The sequence below is a fragment of the Melozone crissalis genome, unplaced genomic scaffold, assembly GCF_028551555.1.
Source record: "Melozone crissalis strain CALT ecotype California unplaced genomic scaffold, PUWL_Pcris_2 ptg000023l_1, whole genome shotgun sequence".
Lineage (NCBI taxonomy): Eukaryota > Metazoa > Chordata > Aves > Passeriformes > Passerellidae > Melozone > Melozone crissalis.
The window spans coordinates 39,692,953-39,714,233 of record NW_026535801.1 but is presented as its reverse complement, the minus strand read 5'-3'; the positions used below and the strand labels follow the sequence as shown (position 1 = coordinate 39,714,233).

Here is a 21,281-nt window from a genome sequence, read left to right as displayed (position 1 = left end):
CCCCCTGGTGCCCCGCATGGGAACAGCACCCACGGCCGCCCTTCTCCGCCCCTCACACGGGGCAACACCGCCTTGGGAGCACAGAGAGGACACCCCAGCCCCGCCACCACCGATCCGGCCCCGCCACCACCGATCCCGGCCCGCCGCCACCGATCCGGCCCCGCCATCACCGATCCGGCCCCGCCACCACCGATCCCGGCCCCGTCGCTCCCACAGGAACCTCCCCAGCCCCGCCGGCCCCGCCGCCATCACCGCCTCCCCTCACGGCCTCCACCGCCCCTCCCGCAGCCCTGAGCAACAGAACGCCGAGCGGCGGATTCCGCACGGTGCCGCGCCGCACCCATCGAGGTGTCGGCAGATCGTCTGGCTCAGCCTGGGGGCGCGCGGCGAGGGCGCGGCGGGGGCGGGTGGGCGCCGCCATTTTGCAGGAAGAGGTGAGGGCGGCCGGGGGCTCCTTTGCTTTTCCTCTTTTCCCGTTTCCTTCTCTTTTCTCCCATTTCCTTTTCCCATTTCTTTCTTCCATTTTCCCGTTTTTTGCTCCCTTCCCGTCAGCTGTTGCTGCCTGTCCGCGGCAGCGCCGCTGCTGGGACGCGGGGAGGCCGGGCGAGGTGTGAGGGGGCTCTGGGGCTGGGGAGTTCAGCGCCTTTTTTTCCTTTTCCCTTTTTCCTTTTCCCTTTTCCCTTTTTCCTTTTTCTTCCTTTTCCTCGTTCCCTTTCCGTTCTCTGCCCTTTCCCTTCTCTTTTGCAGGGGTGTCCGGGGCTGTCATTGCGGGGGGAGCAGCGTCTGCCATGGCCAATGTGAGTGAGTGACGCCCGGCCTTGCGGATAGCCCGGAATTGAGGATTAAATGCAATTACAAACAGGTTTGGGTGGGGAAAAAAACCTTAAAAATCCTTTAATTCCAACTCCGTGCCGTGAGAAGGGACAAATTCCAGTGCGCTTGGACACTTGTTGAACCTCAGCACCCTCAGAGGGAAGAATTTCTCCCTAAAATCCCAATCCAGCTCTCTAGTTTAAATATCCCAGGAATAATGACAAAATTAAGGATTAAATCAATTTTTTCCTGTGCTTTTTCTGTCATCCTGGGCTCAGGCGCGTGTTTTGGAGCGCTCAGCTGATTTGAAGCAATAAAACGCCTTTTGTTGATTGTTTTTCCTGTTATTGATTGTTTTTATCGCTGCCGCCGTGGGGATGAACAATAATAATATGAATAATTCATTTATTCCCTCGCTGCTGCTTGTGCAACGCCAGGTGTGTAAATATTTGCAATTAGTGACATCTCCGTGCTAAGTGAGGCTGATAATGAGGAAAAATTCTCTTTTCTGCTAATTACACGTTGGCTGTAATTGTTTACATCTGTTTACAGCATGCAAAAATTGATTTTAATAGAGATTTGACACGATAAAGAAAAAAAATTTGAGAGGAATCAGATACAGGAACCTTTTGAAGCTCTTTAAAAGGAGACAGCTCCAGGCTTGAACTGGAAATAATTGATTTAAGTTATAAATTAAATGTGTTTTGAAGCATTTAGAGGTTTTATAAATTGGTAGAAATTATTTTATATTTACAGAGGAGTGCTGGATGAAAAACTGCCTTAGGTGCTGATGCTTTAAATACAATTTTTATATTCAACATCCAAATAGCACCATTTATTCTCTTTTAAAAGTAAATTACTTCTGAAAGTGCCTCTTTTGATGTAAAAGTGCATAAATTTTTATAGAATCAAAGCTACAGCACTTGAGGAAAGTCCTTTGATGTGATTTTCTCAAAAGAATTGTTATTCCTCACCTGAAAAGTTGGATTTTCCAAAAAGTGTTTTCCAGGAGATAACCATGGGGACAACCCCTGTCCATAATTTCACGGAAATTTTAAATTTTCAGGGCTTTAACCAACACTAAAACCACTTTAAGGCTTTTTCTTTGCTTGGAACAACAAAATATCAAAATAACAATAAAATATTTTTACAGTTTGATGTTACAGCTGGCCATAATTCAAATTTTAATATAATTATTGGGGGAGGATTTTGCTTATGAAAGAAAGTTTTAAAACCACTTTAAGGCTTTTTCTTTGCTTGGAAAGAAGAGTATAAAAATATACAAAATATAAAAATTAAAATAACAAATATTTCTACAGTTTGATGTTCCAACTGGCCATAATTCAAATTTTAACAGAATTATTGGGGGAGGATTTTTCTTACGAAAGAAAGTTTTAAAACCACTTTAAGGCTTTTTCTTTGCTTGGAACAACAAAATATCAAAACAACAATAAAATATTTTTACAATTTGATGTTCCAACTGGCCATAATTCGAATTTTAATATAATTATTGGGGGAGGATTTTTCTTATGAAATAAAGTTTTAAAACCACTTTAAGGCTTTTTCTTTGCTTGGAACAACAAAATATCAAAACAACAATAAAATATTTCCACAACTTGATGTTCCAACTGGCCATAATTCAAATTTTAACAGAATTATTGAGGGAGGATTTTTCACGGAGCTGCGTTTAAATGATTCTTTGGGTTTTTATTATGAAATTATGATTTTATTTTATTACTAATTTATTCTTTTTATTGTTTTTCCCTCCTCAGGTGCTCTGCAGCAGAGCAAGGTTGGTCTCCTACCTGCCAGGTTTTTACTCCTTGCTCAGCAGGGTTGGAAATGCCAAAGCTTTTTCCACTGCAGGATCCTCGGGCTCCGATGAGCCCCACGTGGCTGCTGCACCCCCTGATTTGTGTAAGGAAAAACACATTTATTCCCTGGAAAATCTGAATTTGGAACTGGGGCTCTTGATTTGGTAGAAGAGAAAAATCAAATTTATGAAGAAAAAACAAGTTTAAGGGAAAAAAGCACATTTAGGAAAAAGAAAAAGCAAATTTATTCCCCTGAAAATCCCAGTTTGGAACTGGGGTTCTTGACTTGGTAGAAGAGAAAAAATCAAATTTATGAAGAAAAAGCAAATTTAAGAAAAAACAAGCACATTTAGGAAAAAGAAAAAGCAAATTTATTCCCCTGAAAATCCCAATTTGGAACTGGGGTTCTTGACTTGGTAGAAGATAAAAATAAAATTTATGGAGAAAAAGCAAGTTTAGGGGAAAAAAACACATTTAGGAAAAAGAGAAATCAAATTTATCCCCTGGAAATCCCAATTTGGAACTGGGATTTTTGACTTGGTAGAAAAGCAAATTTATGAAGGAAAAGCACATTTAGAAAAAAGAAAAAGCAAATTTATTCCCTTGAAATCTGAATTTAGAAGTGGGATCTTTGACTTGGTAGAAGAGAAAAAGCAAATTTTTTTCCCTTGAAATCCCAATTTGGAAATGAGATTTTTGACTTGGTAGAAAAGCAAATTTATGAAGGAAAAGCACATTTAGAAAAAGGAAAAAGCAAATTTATTCCCTTGAAATCAGAATTTGGAAGTGGGATTTTTGACTTGGTAGAAAAGAAGAAGCACATTATGAAAAAAAGCAAATTTATTCCCCTGAAAATCCCAATTTGGAACTGGGGTTCTTGACTTGGTAGAAGAGAAAAAATCAAATTTATGAAGAAAAAGCAAATTTAAGAAAAAACAAGCACATTTAGGAAAAAGAAAAAGCAAATTTATTCCCTTGAAATTAGAATTTAGAATTGGGATTTTTGTCTTGGTAGAGCAGTAAAAGCAAATTGAAGAAGAAGAAGAAGAAGCAAATTTACTCCCTAAAAATGCAAATTTAGAAGTGAGATTTTTGGCTTGGCAGAAAAGCAAATTCATTAAAAAAGCACATTTAGAAAAAGGAAAAAATAAATTTATTCCTTTGAAATATGAATTTAGACTTGGGATTTTTGATTTGGTAGAAGCGAAAAAGCGAATTTTAGAACAAAAAACAAATCTAAGTAGAAAAAGCACATTTAGGAAAAAAGCAGATTTATTCCCTTGCAATCCCAATTTGGAAATGAGATTTTTGACTGAGTAGAAAAGCAAATTTATTAAAAAAGCACATTTAGGAAAAAGAAAAAGCAAATTTATTCCTTTGAAATCCAGATTTGGAATTGGGATTTTTGACTCGGTAGAAAAGCAAATTTAAGGAGAAAAAGCACATTTAGGAAAAAGGATTTCCCTGACCATCTTTGGGATTCCCTGCGGGTTTTGTGATTTCCTGACTGTTTTTGTGCTTTCCTCACTGCTTTGGGATTTCCTGACCAGTTTTGGGTTTCCCTGCTGTCTTTGGGATTTCCCTGCTGTCTTTGGGGTTTCCTGACCATTTCGGGGGTTTCCTGACCATTTTTGGGGTTTCCCTGCTGGTTTTTGGCTTCCCCTGACCAGTTTCAGGTTTCTTGGCCATTTTTGGGATTCCCTTTTGGGATTTCCTGACCAGTTTTGGGTTTCCCTTCTGTCTTTGGGGTTTCCCTTCTGTCTTTGGGATTTCCTGGCTGTTTTTGGGTTTCCCTGACTGCTTTAACGTTTCCTGGCTGTCTTTGGGGTTTCCCTGACCGTTTTGGGATTCCCTGACCAGTTCTTGGGATTTTCCTGCTGGTTTTGGGATTTCCCTGCTGGTTTTGGGTTTCCCTGCTGTCTTTGGGATTTCCTGACTGTTTTTGGGATTTCCCTGCTGGTTTTGGGATTTCCCTGCTGGTTTTGGTTTTCCCTGCTGACTTTTGGGTTCCTCTGACCGGTTTTGGGTTTCCTGACCGTCTTTGGGATTTCCCTGCTGTCTTTGGGGTTTCCTGGCTGGTTTTGGGCTTCCCTGGCCATTTTTGGGTTCCCCTGACCATCTTTGGGATTCCCTGACCATCTTTGGGTTTCCCTGACCGTTTTTAGGATTTCCCTGCTGTTTTTGGGTTTCCCTGACTGCTTTAACGTTTCCTGGCTGTCTTTGGGGTTTCCCTGACCGTTTTGGGATTCCCTGACCAGTTCTTGGGATTTCCCTGCTGGTTTTGGGATTTCCCTGCTGGTTTTCGGATTTCCCTGCCGGTTTTGGGATTTCCCTGCCGGTTTTGGGATTTCCCTGCCAGTTTGGGCTTTCCCTGACCGTTTTTGGGATTTCCCTGCCAGTTTTTGGGATTTCCCTGCCAGTTTGGGCTTTCCCTGACCGTTTTTGGGATTTCCTAGCCGCTTTTGGTGTTTCCTGGCTACTTTTGGGATTTCCCGACCAGTTTTGGGATTTCCCCGCCATTTTTGGGGTTTCCCCTGCCGCTTTTGGGTTTCCCTGCTGTCTTTGGGATTTCCTGACCATCTTTGGGATTCCCTGCTGGTTTTGTGATTTCCTGACTGTTTTTGTGCTTTCCTCACTGGTTTGGGATTTCCTGGCTGCTTTGGGATTTCCCTGCTGTCTTTGGGGTTTCCTGACCATTTTTGGGGTTTCCCTGCTGGTTTTTGGCTTCCCCTGACCAGTTTCGGGTTTCTTGGCCATTTTTGGGATTCCCTTTTGGGATTTCCTGGCCGCTTTTGGGTTTCCCTTCTGTCTTTGGGATTTCCCTGCTGTCTTTGGGGTTTCCTGACCATTTTTGGGGGTTTTCCTGGCTGTTTTTGTGTTTCCCTGATGGTTTTTGGGTTTCCCCACCCCGCAGGTCCCAGGACGGTGTGGCCGGACGAGCTGATGGGTCCCTTTGGGCCGCAGGACCAGCGCTTCCAGCTGCCAGGGAACATCGGCTTCGGGTGCCACCTGCATGGCACTGCCAGCCAGAGAGCCCGGCCCGCCCCCAGCCTGCCCGACCTCCTGGCAGAGCCCTCGGCCAGCGACAGGCACGAGTTTGTCATGGCCCAGTGCATCAACGAGTTCCAGGTGAGGGAAACCCCCGGGAAATTCCCTTGCCTGTCCCGTTCTCGGCTGTTTTGGATGGCCTGGAAAGGCTCGGGATGGCCCTGGGACAGCCCGCGCTCCAAAGGACGAAAGGAGGCTTCAGGTTTTTTCTCGGCCTTCAGGGTTTATTAATTTTTATCTACAAGATTTTCTCTCAACCCGACAGAGGTCTGCACAGCACGTCGGCCATGGACACACTGACTGCCTTCAGGGCGGTCACTGATCTTTATACCCTAAACTACCTGTAAGATATTTACCTATTTTCCCCAATGCTTTTCACCCTTATTGACAAGTGCACTTCTAGTGAGAACCAATCCCAAAGTGCCACCACCACTGTCCCGTTCTCGGCTGTTTTGGATGGCCTGGAAAGGCTCGGGATGGCCCTGGGACAGCCCGCGCTCCAAAGGACGAAAGGAGTCTTCAGGTTTTTTCTCGGCCTTCAGGGTTTATCAGTTTTTATCTACAAGATTTTCTCTCGGCCCCACAGAGCACAGCACGTCAGCCATGAGCACACTGAGAGCACTCTTTATACCCAAAACTACCTATAAGACATTTACCTATTTTCCCCAATGCCTTTCACCCTTATTGACAAGTGCACTTTTAGTAAGAACCAATCCCAAAGTGCCACCACCACCACACAAGATGGAGGCCACGAAGAAGAAGAAGAAGAAGGAGGACAGGACACGCCCCAATTCCTCCATCTTGTTTCTCCAGACCCCCCTGTACCGAAATTCTAAACCCTGTGTTTCACACTGTAATTAACCTATCCCTTCACCATTTATCCCCGTGAGATCCTCCCATCCTCACACAGGTGTCGTCTCCCGTGCAGGATCACAGCCCAGCCACCAGACACTGCTGGCAACGTCCAGGACCTCCGAGCCCCCCAAGGGTTGTCTCGGTGACTCTGCACATCAGGGCTGATGTGCTGAGATCCCACACAGGGGCACTTTTAGTAAGAACCAATCCCAAAGTGCCACCACCACCACAGAAGATGGAGGCCAAGAAGAAGAAGAAGAAGGACAGGACACGCCCCAATTCCTCCATTTTGTTTCTCCAGACCCCCCTGTACTGAAATTCTAAACCCTGTGTTTCACACTATAATTAACCCATCCCTCCATGGTCATTTCCAACCCTTCAGGTGGATCTCCATGGTCACTCCCAACCCTTGAGGTGGATCTGTGTTTCACACTGTAATTAACCCATCCCTTCACCATTTATCCCAGTGTGACCCTCCCATCCTCACACAGGTGTCGTCTCCCGTGCAGGATCACAGCCCAGCCACCAGACACTGCTGGCAACGTCCAGGACCTCCGAGCACCCCAAGGGTTGTCTCGGTGACTCTGCACATCAGGGCTGATGTGCTGAGATCCCACACTCACCCAGGGTTTGCTCCTGGGGAGCTGAGAGGCCTCAGGGAAAAAGGAAAAATTCTTGTAAATTATTTATTCTTAATTCTTATTTGCTTCTCCTGGGTTTTGATCATTTGGAATGTGGTTGGAGATTGTTTCATGGGTTTCATGTCAATTGTTTTCTCTCTTTGGCCAGTCAGTGCCAAGCTGTGTTGAGGCTCTGGAAAGAGTCAGGAGTTTTCATTATTATCTTTTTAGCCTTCTCTCTGTATCTGTTCTGTATTCTTTAGTATTCTTTAATGTAATATAGTATCTTAAAGTAATGAATTAGCCTTTGAGAACCTGGAGTAAGATTCATCCTTCCTTTCCTTCCTTTCTTTCAGCCACTCCCTCCTTTCCCCTTTTCCTTTTCCCCTTTTCCTTTTCCCCTTTTCCTTTCCCCCTTTTCCTTTCCCCTTTTCCTTTCCCCCTTTTTCCTTTCCCCTTTTTCCTTTCCTTTCCTTTCCTTTCCTTTCCTTTCCTTTCCTTTCCTTTCCTTTCCTTTCCTTTCCTTTCCTTTCCTTTCCTTTCCCCTTCCCCAGCAACCCCCTGCACATGGGACAAGCACAACTCTTCCTCAAAAAGGATTTTCTGCCCCATCTTCTGCCACAGAAACTGCCTCAAGGTGGTTCATTTTTAGGAGAAAAAGATTTCAGGCTGTTTTGAAACAGCATTTCAGGAGTGATTATTGGCAGGATTTCAGTGTACAAACTTGCTGTTGGCCGAGTCTCACCACCTTTTACCCTGTAAAATTGAAATTTCCTTCAGTATTTTATTGAATGGATCTGGATTTGCAAAGTCTGGGCAATGTTTAGTTCTATATCAATGGAATTCACAGAGGAATCCCCCAAGCTCACAATGAGAGATTCATCATTGTGAATATACTCAGTAAAATTGAAATTCCCTTCAGTATTTTATTTCATGGATTTGGATTTGCAAAGTTTGGGCAATGTTTAGTTCTAAAAACCATGAAATTCACCCAGAAATCCCTCAAGCTCATAACGAGAGATTCATCGTTGTCATTCATAATTTCAATTCAAAATTGAAATTTCCATCAGTATTTTATTGGATGGATCTGGATTTGCAAATTTTGGGCAATATTTAGTTCTAAAAGTCATGGAATTCACCCAGGAATCCCCCAAGCTCATAATGAGAGAATCATCATTTTAAATACACCCAGTAAAATTGGAATTTTCCTTCGGTTTTTTATTTCATGGATCTGGATTTGCAAAGCTTGGGCAGTGTTTAGTTCTGAAAACCCCAAAATTAACAGAGGAATCCCCCAAGCTCAATGAGAGATTCATCCTTGTAATTCATCATTTCAATTCAAAATTGAAATTTCCTTCAGTATTTTATTTCATGGATCTGGATTTGCAAAGCTTGGGCAATGTTTACTTCTGAAACCCATGGAATTCACCCAGAAATCCCCCAATTTATAATAAATCCCCCCTCTCATTGTGAGAAGATTCTGGCAGTGTTGCAGATTTATCAGTATGAATACACCCAGTAAAATTGGAATTTTCCTTCAGTATTTTGGATTTGCAGAGTTTAGGCAATGTTTAGTTCTAAAAATTATCTATCTTTTTATATATTTTTATGTCTTTTCAGATTTGGAATAACTTTTAGTGACTTTCAATGTTGTTAATAATTTTATTATTTCAATATTTAATAAGAAAAATGTGAAGTGCCACTGGAAATCACTGAAACTGCTCGAGTTTATCTGATCCCTAAACCCTATTTTGATGTACAGAGTTATTCCTGTTTGATATTAACTGAAAATTTGAATTTTTCTGCTTTTTAGAAATCCTCCAATTTTTAATAATCTCCCCTCTCATTATGAGAGGATTCTGGCAGTGTTGCAGATTCATCAGTATGAATACACCCAGTAAAATTGGAATTTCCCTTCAGTATTTTGGATTTGCAGAGTTTAGGCAATGTTTAGTTCTAAAAATTATCTATCTTTTTATATCTTTTCAGATTTTAAATAACTTTTAGTGACTTTCAGTATTGTTAATGATTTTATTATTTCAATATTTAATAAGAAAAATGTGAAGTGCCACTGGAAACCACCTGAAACTGCTCGAGTTTATCTGATCCCTAAACCCTATTTTGATGTACAGAGTTATTCCTGTTTGATATTAACTGAAAATTTGAATTTTTGTGCTTTTTAGGGTTCTGATGCTCCCCAGAAGCAGCAGATCAATAATGCTGAAACCTACTTTGAAAATGCCAAGGTGGAATGTGCAGTGCAAGCCTGTCCTGAGCTGCTGAGAAAAGGTTCGGTTTTATTTCCAGCCAAAAAATTCCAACTTTTAAATGCAAAACCAGTGAATGTCAATGCTCCACACAGAATGTGCTGCGGGAAAGGTTAATTCAGTTAATCAGTACAAAAATCCCTGTGGATAGAATGGAAATGTTGGCAATTTTTAATGTAAAAATTTAAAATTTAAATTAATTTTTTAAATATTTGCTGTTGACAGTCTTTACTATTTCATTTAAAATGTAATTTTTAGTTGTTGTTTGACTGGGAAATTCTGGAGTTAATTCCTTATCTAAAATCCATTTACCAAATCCTTTGGAATTGCTAAAAAACAACAAATGGGAATCAGGAAACTTCTGAATTTGTGTTTTTAATTTATTCAGGAAGAAAATTCCCAAAATTAATTGAGAACCATTTAATATCTTTCAATATATTTTCAGATTTGAAACAACTTTTAGTAATTTTCAATATTGTTCATAATATTATTATTTCAATATTTAAGATGAAGAGTGTGAAGTGGGAGTGCAAATCACCTGAAACTGCTCAAGTGTATTTAATTGAATTTAATTAATTATTAAATTAAATTATATTTCATTAAATGGGAACCATTTAATTATATAAAAAGTAAAAATAATAACCAAATAGGAAATTAAATGGGAATAATTAAGTTATATAAAAAGTAAAACTAATAACCAAATAGGAAAGTAAATGGGGAACAATTGGGTTAAATAAAAAGTAAAATAATAACCAAATAGGAAATTACATGGGAATAATTAAATTAAATAAAAAATAAAAATAATAACCAAGTAGGAGATTAAATGGGAGCAACTGAATTAAATAAAAAGTAAAAATATTCAAAGTAAATAGTAATAATAATACTTAATTTATAATAATAAAATATATTTATATAATTTAATATACATATTATATATGAAATATATAAAACTTCATATATAAATTATTTATATAATTTAGTATATAATTTAATCTATAAATTGTTACCATTTAATATATAAATTATATTAGTATACATTTATATAAATAATATAAATATATGTATATATGTCAGTATATGCATATTTATAAATTAAATTAAATCTAATTATATTTATATTTATTATATATTAATTTTAATAATAATAAAAATTAAAAGAAACCACATTAAATAAAGTAATTTGAAAAGGGAAATATGACTGAAATATTGGTGTGGCTGGGAGGGAAGGCTGCCCTGGCAGAGCAGAACAAACTCTGTATTAAATATTAATTGTAATAATAATAAAAATTAAAAGAAAACCAATTAAATAAAGCAATTTAAAAAGGGACTGTTGGTGTGTGTAGGAGGGAAGGCTGCCCTGGCAGAGCAGGACAAACTCTGCATTTTCCCCACATTTATATTTATTATATATTAATTGTAATAATAATAAAAATTAAAATAAAACCAATGAAATAAAGCAATTTATAAAGGGACTGTTGGTGTGTGTGGGAGGGCAGGCTGCCCTGGCAGAGCAGGACAAACTCTGCATTTCCCAATTTCAGATTTCCAGGCGCTGTTCCCCGAGGTGAACCCCAAGCGCCTGACGGTGCTCACGGTGACCCAGAGGAGCCGGCACGACATGAGCGTGTGGAGCCACGAGGTGGAGCAGGAGAGGGAGGTGCTGCTGGAAAAGGTCAGTGCCAACAGCAAACCCCAGTTCACATCTGGTACACCCCACACCAAACCCCAATTCACATCTGGTACACCCCACACCAAACCCCAATTCACATCTGGTACACCCCACACCAAACCCCAATTCACATCTGGTACACCCCACACACCAAACCCCAATTCACATCTGGTACACCCCACACCAAACCCCAATTCACATCTGGTACACCCCACACACCAAACCCCAATTCACATCCTGGTACATCCCACACCAAACCCCAATTCACATCTGGTACACCCCACACACCAAACCCCAATTCACATCTGGTACACCCCACACACCAAACCCCAATTCACATCCTGGTACATCCCACACCAAACCCCAATTCACATCTGGTACACCCCACACCAAACCCCAATTCACATCTGGTACACCCCACACACCAAACCCCAATTCACATCTGGTACACCCCACACACCAAACCCCAATTCACATCCTGGTACACCCCACACCAAACCCCAATTCACATCTGGTACACCCCACACACCAAACCCCAATTCACATCCTGGTACATCCCACACCAAACCCCAATTCACATCTGTTACATTCCCACACACCAAACCCCAATTCACATCTGGTACACCCCACACACCAAACCCCAGTTCACATCTGGTACATCCCACACACCAAACCCCAATTCACATCTGGTACACCCCACACCAAACCCCAATTCACATCTGGTACACCCCACACACCAAACCCCAATTCACATCTGGTACATCCCACACACCAAACCCCAATTCACATCTGGTACACCCCACACACCAAACCCCAATTCACATCTGGTACACCCCACACACCAAACCCCAATTCACATCTGGTACATCCCACACACCAAACCCCAATTCACATCCTCTTACATCCCACACACCAAACCCAAATTCACATCTGGTACATCCCACACACCAAACCCCAATTCACATCTGGTACACCCCACACACCAAACCCCAATTCACATCTGGTACACCCCACACCAAACCCCAATTCACATCTGGTACATCCCACACACCAAACCCCAGTTCACATCTGGTACACCCCACACCAAACCCCAATTCACATCTGTTACATTCCCACACACCAAACCCCAATTCACATCTGGTACATTCCCACACACCAAACCCCAATTCACATCTGGTACATCCCACACCAAACCCCAATTCACATCTGGTACACCCCACACACCAAACCCCAATTCACATCCTGGTACACCCCACACCAAACCCCAATTCACATCTGGTACATCCCACACCAAACCCCAATTCACACCCTGTTACATCCCATAGAGATATGTATGATATAGATCCATATTCTATATATACAGAGATAGATGTAATATAGATCCATATTCTATAGATAGAGATATATGATATAGATCCATATTCTGTATATAGAGAGATAGATATAATATAGATCCATATTCTATATAATGTAGATCCATATTCTATATATAGTGATATATAAAATATATCTGTATATATAAAATATCGATCTATATTCTATATATAGATATATAATACAAATTCATATATATAATATTGATCCATATTCTATGTATAGATATATAATACTGATCCGTATTTTTATATAGAGATATATAATATACATCCTTATTATAGATATTGATATAAATAATATAAATCTATATTCTATATATAGATATATAATACAGATCTGTACTTTATATATATATATATAATATGGAACCATATTTTATATATATAGATATATATCATTTAGATCCATATTAAATAGAGAGAGATATATAATATAGATCCTTATTATATGTATGGTGACATATATATAAATCTATATTCTATATACAGATATATAGCACAGATCCATATTCTATATAGAGAGAGGTATATATAATATAGATCTATATTTTATATATAGATATATATAATATAGATCCATATTCTATATATACATATGTAGTACAGATCCATATTTTATATATAGAGATATATATAATTTAGATCCATATTCTATACTTAGCGATATATATAATATAGGTACTTATATATAGTGATATATATAATCTAAATCTATATTCTATATATAGATATATAGTACAGATCCGTATTTTATATATATAATATATATCCATATTTTATATATAAAGAGATGTATATAATTCAGATCCATATTATATAGAGAGAGATATATAGATCCTCATTATATGTATAGTGATATATATAATCTAAATCTATGTTCTATATATAGATATATAATATAGATCCATATTTTATATATATTTATAATATAGATCCATATTTCATATGTCTAGAGGTATATATAATATAGATCTGTTTTATATATATGTAGATATATATAACATAGATCTTTATTATATATATATACATATATAATATAAATCAATATTTTATATATATATAATATAGATCCATGTTTTATATATATGGTATAGTTCTATATTTAATATATTTAATATAGATCCATATTTTATAGAGAGAGAGATATATAGTATAGACCTTTTTCTGTATATAGAGAGATTCATATAATATAGATGTATAATCTATATATAGAGATCTATATAATATAGATCTGTATATAATATAGATCTCTGTTACATTATTAAATGTAATATATTACATTTTAATCTTTAATATTATTTATAATACACTTCTATTATAGTTCTTCATTATTAATTATCATTTACTGTTTAATTCATTTAATTATGATTCCACTACACTTTCTACTGGTCAAAAATGTAAAAATCACCAATTCTCTGGGTTTTTTTCACTTCAATGAATGTTTTTAATTCTTTGAACCCTGAATTTCTAAAATGTAAAAAAATGTAAAAATCCCCAATTATTCTGGGGTTTTTTTCACTTTAATGGATGTTTTTAATTCTTTTAACCCCGAATTTCAGTTGTGTTATTTCATCTTAACTTTGTCTTGTTCTTTTACCTCTAGAGGGCTCTGAAAATCCCTTTATTTCCCATTTTCCACAATTTAACCATTTCCCCACCAAGTGTCGCTGTGCACTGCCCTTAGCCCCTCAATAAAAGAACATTTCTGCCTATTCTTTATAAAATATCCCCAAACCCAGCATTTCACCTGGAAATAAATCATATTTATGCCTGAAATTAATCTGGGAATGCCCTAAAACACAAATATGGGCTGTATTAATCAACCACAAAAAAAGGAATCAACACAAAATGACACAGAAATTAAAATTCCCTTTATTTCAGTGTGTTCTTCTCTGTGGATTATTTCTGCCCTCTTGCTCTTTAGTGTTTTAATCTGCTCTAATTATGTGTTAATTGGCATCTTTCCTCCTCAGGCACCTCCCTGTCAGGTCTGATCCAGTCACTGAGGGGTTAAAACCAAAAATTCACAGGGAAATGTTGGTTTGCTTGCAGAATTCACCTGAAAAATCCTCATGTCAGGGGCTAAAAAATGAGATTTTGCAGCCAAATCCAAATATTTGCATTAATCCAGCTCAAGTGTTCATTAACCTCACCCTGGAGAGATCCTGCATCAGAAATGTTCTGCCTAAAATTGGGATATTTGGGATTTAATTTACAATTTGGACATGATTAATCATCAGAGCAATCAGACTTCAAAATACAGAATTTACTGGGGGAAATTTTCCTTATTTTGAACTAATAGAAATTTACTATAAGGGGTAAAAATCCCTCATTTTGAACTAATACAGGATTTGCTGTAAAGGATAAATTTTCCTTATTTTGAACTAATGCAGAATTTATTTTAAAAGATACATTTTCCTTATTTTGAACTAACACAGAATGTAATTTCCCCTTATTAATATTAATCCAAAATAAGGGTAAAATTCCCTAGTTTTGAATTAATACAGAATTTATTGTAAAGGATAAAGTTTCCTTATTTTGAACTAATACAGAATTTTTTGTAAAGGATAAATTTTCCTTATTTTGAACTAACACAGAATGTACTGTAAATTTCCCCTATTAATATTAATTCAAAATAAGGATAAATTTTCCTTATTTAGAACTAATACAGAATGTACTGTATATATCCCTATTAATGCAAATTCAAAATAAGGGTAAATTTTCCTTATTTTGAATTAATACAGAATTTACTGTAAAGGGTAAAATTCCCTCATTTTTTATTGAAAAAGATAAATTTTCCTCATTTTGAACTAATAGAGAATTTACTGTAAAGGGGAAAATTCCTTCATTTTGAACTAATTTAGAATATACTGTAATTTTCCCTTATTAATATTAGTTCAAAATAAGGGTAAATTTTCCTTATTTTGAATTAATACAGAATTTATTGTAAAAGATACATTTTCCTTATTTTGAACTAACAGAGAATGTACTGTAAATTTTCCTTATTAAAATTAATTCAGAATAAGGATAAAATTCCCTTATTTTAAATTAATACAGAATTTATTGTAAGTGATAAATTTTCCTTATTTTGAACTAACATAGAACTTAATGTAAAGGATAAAATTCCCTCATTTTGTATTGTAAAGGATAAATTTTCCTTATTTTGAACTAACACAGAATTTACTGTAAAGGGTAGAATTCCCTTATTTTGAATTAATACAGAATTTATTGTAAAGGATAAATTTTCCTTATTTTGAACTAATAGAGAATTTACTGTAAATGGTAAAAATCTCTCATTTTGAACTAATAGAGAATTTACTGTAAAGGGTTAAATTCCCTTATTTTAAACTAACACAGAATTTGCTGTAAAGGATAAATTTCCCTTATTTTGGACCTGTTAAGGGACTGAAGCTGAATAAATAATATTTTTCTAAATTTGGAACCTTGAGCTTCTTAGAGCACTAATTGCAGAGAAAATCCAATTTTTACAACTGTAAGTAAATAAATTATATTATTTATAACAAAGTTAGAAATAATTCTTTTTATGTGATAACTTCATGTGATGCCTTTCTTTTCCCAATTTTCCCCTTCCAGTTCATCAATGGTGCCAAGGAAATCTGCTATGCAATTTCTTCTGAGGGCTACTGGGCTGATTTCATTGATCCCTCCTCAGGACTGGCTGTAAGTTCTTTCTTGCAGTAAAATTTGGATTAAATCCAACTTTTTCAGGATAATTCTGTGAATAAATGAAGATTTATGAGCTCAGCTGTGTCAGCTCTGAGTGCAGGGCCAGCACTGTCAGGAAATGAAATTGGATTTCAGGAAATGGAGAAGTTTTATGTCCCAAATCCCTTGGGCACTTTGTGCCCTGCCCAGGTAACTTGGGAGCCCTGACACCTGTGCAGGTGAAGGCTTTAAAAAACCTCTTTGCACCTGTTCATGATCCCTTTGTCCCCAAAAATGAACTTTTTGTTCTGTGAACACTGGGAGCTTTCAGTGGGAGATGAGGTTTGCTCTGAGCTCTGCTAAAACCCTGTCACAGTTCAGGGGATGGTGGCAAAGCTCAGCTTGGTGGGGATTTATTTAAAAACACTCCAAAAGCAGGGATTGATTTATTTATTGTGCCAACAGAGGCACACAGGGCTTGTTTGGGAGGCAGAACAGGCAGCTCAGGGCTGGAAAAGCTCCCCAGAATTCCATGTCTTTAAAGAATTTGGGGGTGATGGAAGTGGGGTTTTGTCTGCAGACTCGAGCAGCCACATCCCAGCCCAGGATCTGGAGTGGGCTTGGACTCAGCAGCTTCTCCTGAGATAGAGAACTGAGATATCCCTTTGTCCCAAAAATGAACTTTTTGTTCTGTGAACACTGGGAGCTTTCAGTGGGAGATGAGTTTTAGTCTGAGCTCTGCTAAAACCCTGTCACAGTTCAGGGGATGGTGGCAAAGCTCAGCTTGGTGGGGATTTATTTAAAAACACTCCCAAAAGCAGGGATTGATTTATTTATTGTGCCAACAGAGGCACACAGGGCTTGTTTGTAATGCAGAACAGGCAGCTCAGGGCTGGAAAAGCTCCCCAGAATTCCATGTCTTTAAAGAATTTGGGGGTGATGGAAGTGGGGTTTTGTCTGCAGACTCGAGCAGCCACATCCCAGCCCAGGATCTGGAGTGGGCTTGGAGTCAGCAGCTTCTCCTGAGGTAGAGCACTAAGATATCCCTTTGTCCCAAAAATGAACTTTTTGTTCTGTGAACACTGGGAGCTTTCAGTGGGAGATGAGTTTTAGTCTGAGCTCTGCTAAAACCCTGTCACAGTTCAGGGGATGGTGGCAAAGCTGGGATTGATTTATTGTGCCAACAGAGGCACACAGGGCTTGTTTGGGAGGCAGAACAGGCAGCTCAGGGCTGGAAAAGCTCCCCAGAATTCCATGTCTTTAAAGAATTTGGGGGTGATGGAAGTGGGGTTTTGTCTGCAGACTCGAGCAGCCACATCCCAGCCCAGGATCTGGAGTGGGCTTGGACTCAGCAGCTTCTCCTGAGACAGAGAGCTGAGATATCTGTGTGCAACTTAAATAGCAGGTCAATGTAAAACTTAAATACCAGTTTCATTTAACACTTAAATACCAGTTTAATTAAAAAACCTAAATACCAGTTCAATTTAAAAACTTAAATATCAGTTCAATTTAAAAACTTAAATACCCGTTTAATTTAAATACTTAAATACCAGTTCAATTAAAAAACTTAAATACCAGTTTAACTTAAAAACTTAAATACCAGTTTAATTTAAATACCTGTTTGCAACTTAAATATCACTTTAATTTACATTCCAGTTTCATTTAAATACCTGCTTTCAACTCAAATATCAGTTTAAATACCTCAATACCAGTTTAATATAAATACCGCTTTGCAACTTAAATATCAGTTTAATTTAAATATCAGTTTTATTTAAATACCTGCTTGCAACTTACATATCAGTTTAATTGAAATATCAGTTTCATTTAAATACCTGTCTGCAACTTAAATATCAGTTTAAATATTTCAATACCTGTTTAATATAAATACCTGTTTGCAACTTAAATATCAATTTAATTTAAATACCAGTTTAATTGAAATACCTGTTTGCAACTTAAATATCAGTTTAATTGAAATATCAGTTTAAGTACCTGTCTGCAACTTAAACATCCATTTAAAGACTTAAATATCCGTTTAATTTAAGTACCTGTTTTAACCTAAATATCAGTTTAATTGAAGTATCAGTTTAATTGAAATACCTGTCTGCAACTTAAATATCAGTTTAATTGAAATATCAGTTTCATTGAAATACCTGCTTGCAACTTAAATATCAATTTAAATACTTCAATACCAGTTTAATTTAAATACCTGTTTGCAACTTAAATGTCAGTTTCATTTAAATATCAGTTTAATTGAAATATCAGTTTCATTTAAATACCTGTCTGCAACTTAAATATCAGTTTAATTGAAATATCTGTTTAATTTAAATACCTGTTTGTAACTTAAATATCAGTTTAAATACTTAAATATCAGTTTAATTGAAATACCTGTTTGCAACTTAAATATCAGTTTAATTGAAATATCAGTTTAAGTACCTGTCTGCAACTTAAACATCAGGTTAAAGAGTTAAATATCAGTTTAATTTAAGTACCTGTTTTCAACCTAAATATCAGTTTAATTGAAGTATCAGTTTAATTGAAATACCTGTCTGCAACTTAAATATCAGTTTAATTGTAATATCAGTTTCATTGAAATATCAGTTTCATTTAAATACCTGCTTTCAACTCAAATATCAGTTTAAATATTTCAATACCAGTTTAATATAAATACCTGTTTGCAACTTAAATATCAATTTAATTTAAATATCAGTTTAATTGAAATACCTGTTTGCAACTTAAATATCAGTTTAAATACTTAAATATCAGTTTAATTGAAATATCAGTTTAATTTAAATACCTGCCTGCAACTGAATTACCAGTTTAATTTAAATACTTAAATTCCAGTTTAATTTAAATACCTGTTCACAATTGAATCACATTTTTGCTCCTCTGACCAACTTTCTTTCGGGATTTATTGCAAATTGGAGTTGTTAATTTTTACAATTTCCAAGGAATTTTCTCTCCTTAGTCCCTGTCCTGTCTGTGCTGTTTCAGGCAGGGCTCTGCCCTTGATTCCTCACAAAGGTGGGGTTGGGATTTGAAAGAGAAACCTTTCAAACTCCACATAAAGCTTCTCCCCACAGCTAAACCCAATCTTACCTTTCCCCCATCCATCAGAACTGGAAATCCACGTGGAAAACTCTTACAGCGACCTGAGGAGGTCTCTGGGGTGAGAGAAGGACGAGAATCTTGTTTCTTGGTCAGAAGGCTGGATTTATTGATATATGATATATAATACATTAGAACTATACTAAAAAGAATAAAGAGAGAAGCTGCAGAAGCTTTTAAGCTAAGCCAAGAATCAGAATAGAATCTAAAATTCGACAATCTAAAAATTGTCGAATTCTTGACATAAATTGTAAATATCTTGAAGATTTGATGTTGTATCTTCAGCTGGCTTCCTGTAATTCCAGTTAAGATTGGGATGCTCATTTTTGACTTTAGGTTCTTTAAGTTTTGTCCTGTAAAGGCCCAAAAAAGAGAATTCTCTGTGTTCCAGAGAGCTTGCCCTGTGATTGGCTCTTAATTGTACACATGGAACATGAACCAATCCCAGGTGCATCCCATTGCATCCCACAGCAGCTGATAATTATTGTTTACATTCTCTCTCTTCGGCCTCAGCTTCCCAGAAGATAAACAAATCTGAAAGAAAGATTTCTATGAAAAAATGTCTGCGGCAGAAAACCTTTCATTTATGATTCTTTCCCTGCAGTTTTTCGGGCCTTACAGCAACAACCCCCTGCTGGAGACGGACGAGCGCTACCGGCACCTGGGCTTTGCCGTGGACGACCTGGGCTGCTGCAAAGTGATCAGGCACAACCTGTGGGGCACCCACGTGCTGGTGGGCACCATCTGCACCAACGCCGAGCCCGACAGCCCCATCGTGAGGAAGCTCAGCGGCCACTGAGCCCTCCCTGCTGCTGCTGTCCCCCCCAGGGATCCTTCAGCTCGTGGGTGATCCTCAGGGCTTCCTCACTCTGAGTGTTCTTAGAGAATAAAAGTAGCTGGGATTTATTTCTGGTCTGTTGGGAATGTGTGTTCACCACATGTGGCTTGGCAGCCTTGAGAACCAGAGGAGTGATCGTTTCCTTTTTAAATTCTCCATTTTCTCTCACCTCGACAATTCTTTCGTTGCTCAGTTTAATGCTCAGAATCCTCTGAAAATGCCACTGAAATTCCCAACTTTCGTTGCTCAATTTAATGCTCAGAATCCTCTGAAAATGCCACTGAAATTCCCAACTTTCGTTGCTCAATTTAACGCTCAGAATCCTCTGAAAATGCCACTGAAATTCCCAACTTTTGTTGCTCAATTTAATGCTCAGAATCCTCTGAAAATGCCACTGAAATTCCCAACTTTCGTTGCTCAATTTAACGCTCAGAATCCTCTGAAAATGCCACTGAAATTCCCAACTTTCATTGCTCAATTTAATGCTCAGAATCCTCTGAAAATGCCACTGAAATTCCCAACAAATCTGCCATTCCTGAAATTAGGAACTGGCAAAAAAAATATGGAATGAGTCATAAAATTGTTCTCCCAGAATGCAGAACTTAATAAAATCTGGGCTAATCACTCATTTGCTGTTGGAAAATGAGAATGAGGTCAACTTCCAGTGCTCTCCAGCTCATCCAGAGACTCCATAAAAAGTCCTTAATTACCCTGGAATTACTCATCTCTTATTGTTTTTTATCTTTCATGGTGCTTGGGATTTATTTTCTCAGTATTAGCTAAATATATTTAATTAGTTTATATACCTAAATGTAATTTAAAGTTGCTTTTGTAACTTTCTTAGGTCATTAAATACCAAAAAAGAGAGATAATGGGGCAGTGCTTGGATCTCATCATTGTTTTCCTGGACTTGGATGCAATCTAGACTTGCCTCTGGAATTTGGAAATGCAGAGAGCAATTAGGATCAATTATTGCAATTAGAGAGATGTTTCAACAGGAAGGTTCCAGGCTCCAGAAACACTCAATCAATGAGTGGGGGAGCAGCAGGGCAGGAATGCCAAGGCTCCTGGAACACCTGGAATTTCAGAGCCTTGCACTTTGGCTCTGGGCTGAAGCAATAAAGCAGATTTGGGTCTCAGCCCAGGCAGTTTGGGGCTGTTTTCCTGGAAAAATGGGAATCCTTCAGGCTTTATTCTTCATAAAATTCTT

The 21,281-nt window shown here is 37.8% G+C and overlaps 1 protein-coding gene across 1 annotated transcript; it reads left to right on the top strand.

Annotated features, from left to right (window-relative positions):
- Nucleotides 1-413: 413 nt before the first annotated feature.
- MMADHC (metabolism of cobalamin associated D) lies at nucleotides 414-20,082 on the top strand. The gene is made up of 8 exons (XM_054278545.1): nucleotides 414-434; nucleotides 748-797; nucleotides 2,586-2,730; nucleotides 5,542-5,756; nucleotides 9,334-9,439; nucleotides 10,959-11,089; nucleotides 16,057-16,143; nucleotides 19,838-20,082. The coding sequence occupies exons 2-8, from the start codon at nucleotides 789-791 to the stop codon at nucleotides 20,030-20,032; spliced, it is 888 nt and encodes a 295-aa protein (XP_054134520.1). The 5' UTR covers nucleotides 414-434; nucleotides 748-788; the 3' UTR covers nucleotides 20,033-20,082.
- The last annotated feature ends 1,199 nt before the right edge of the window (nucleotides 20,083-21,281 follow it).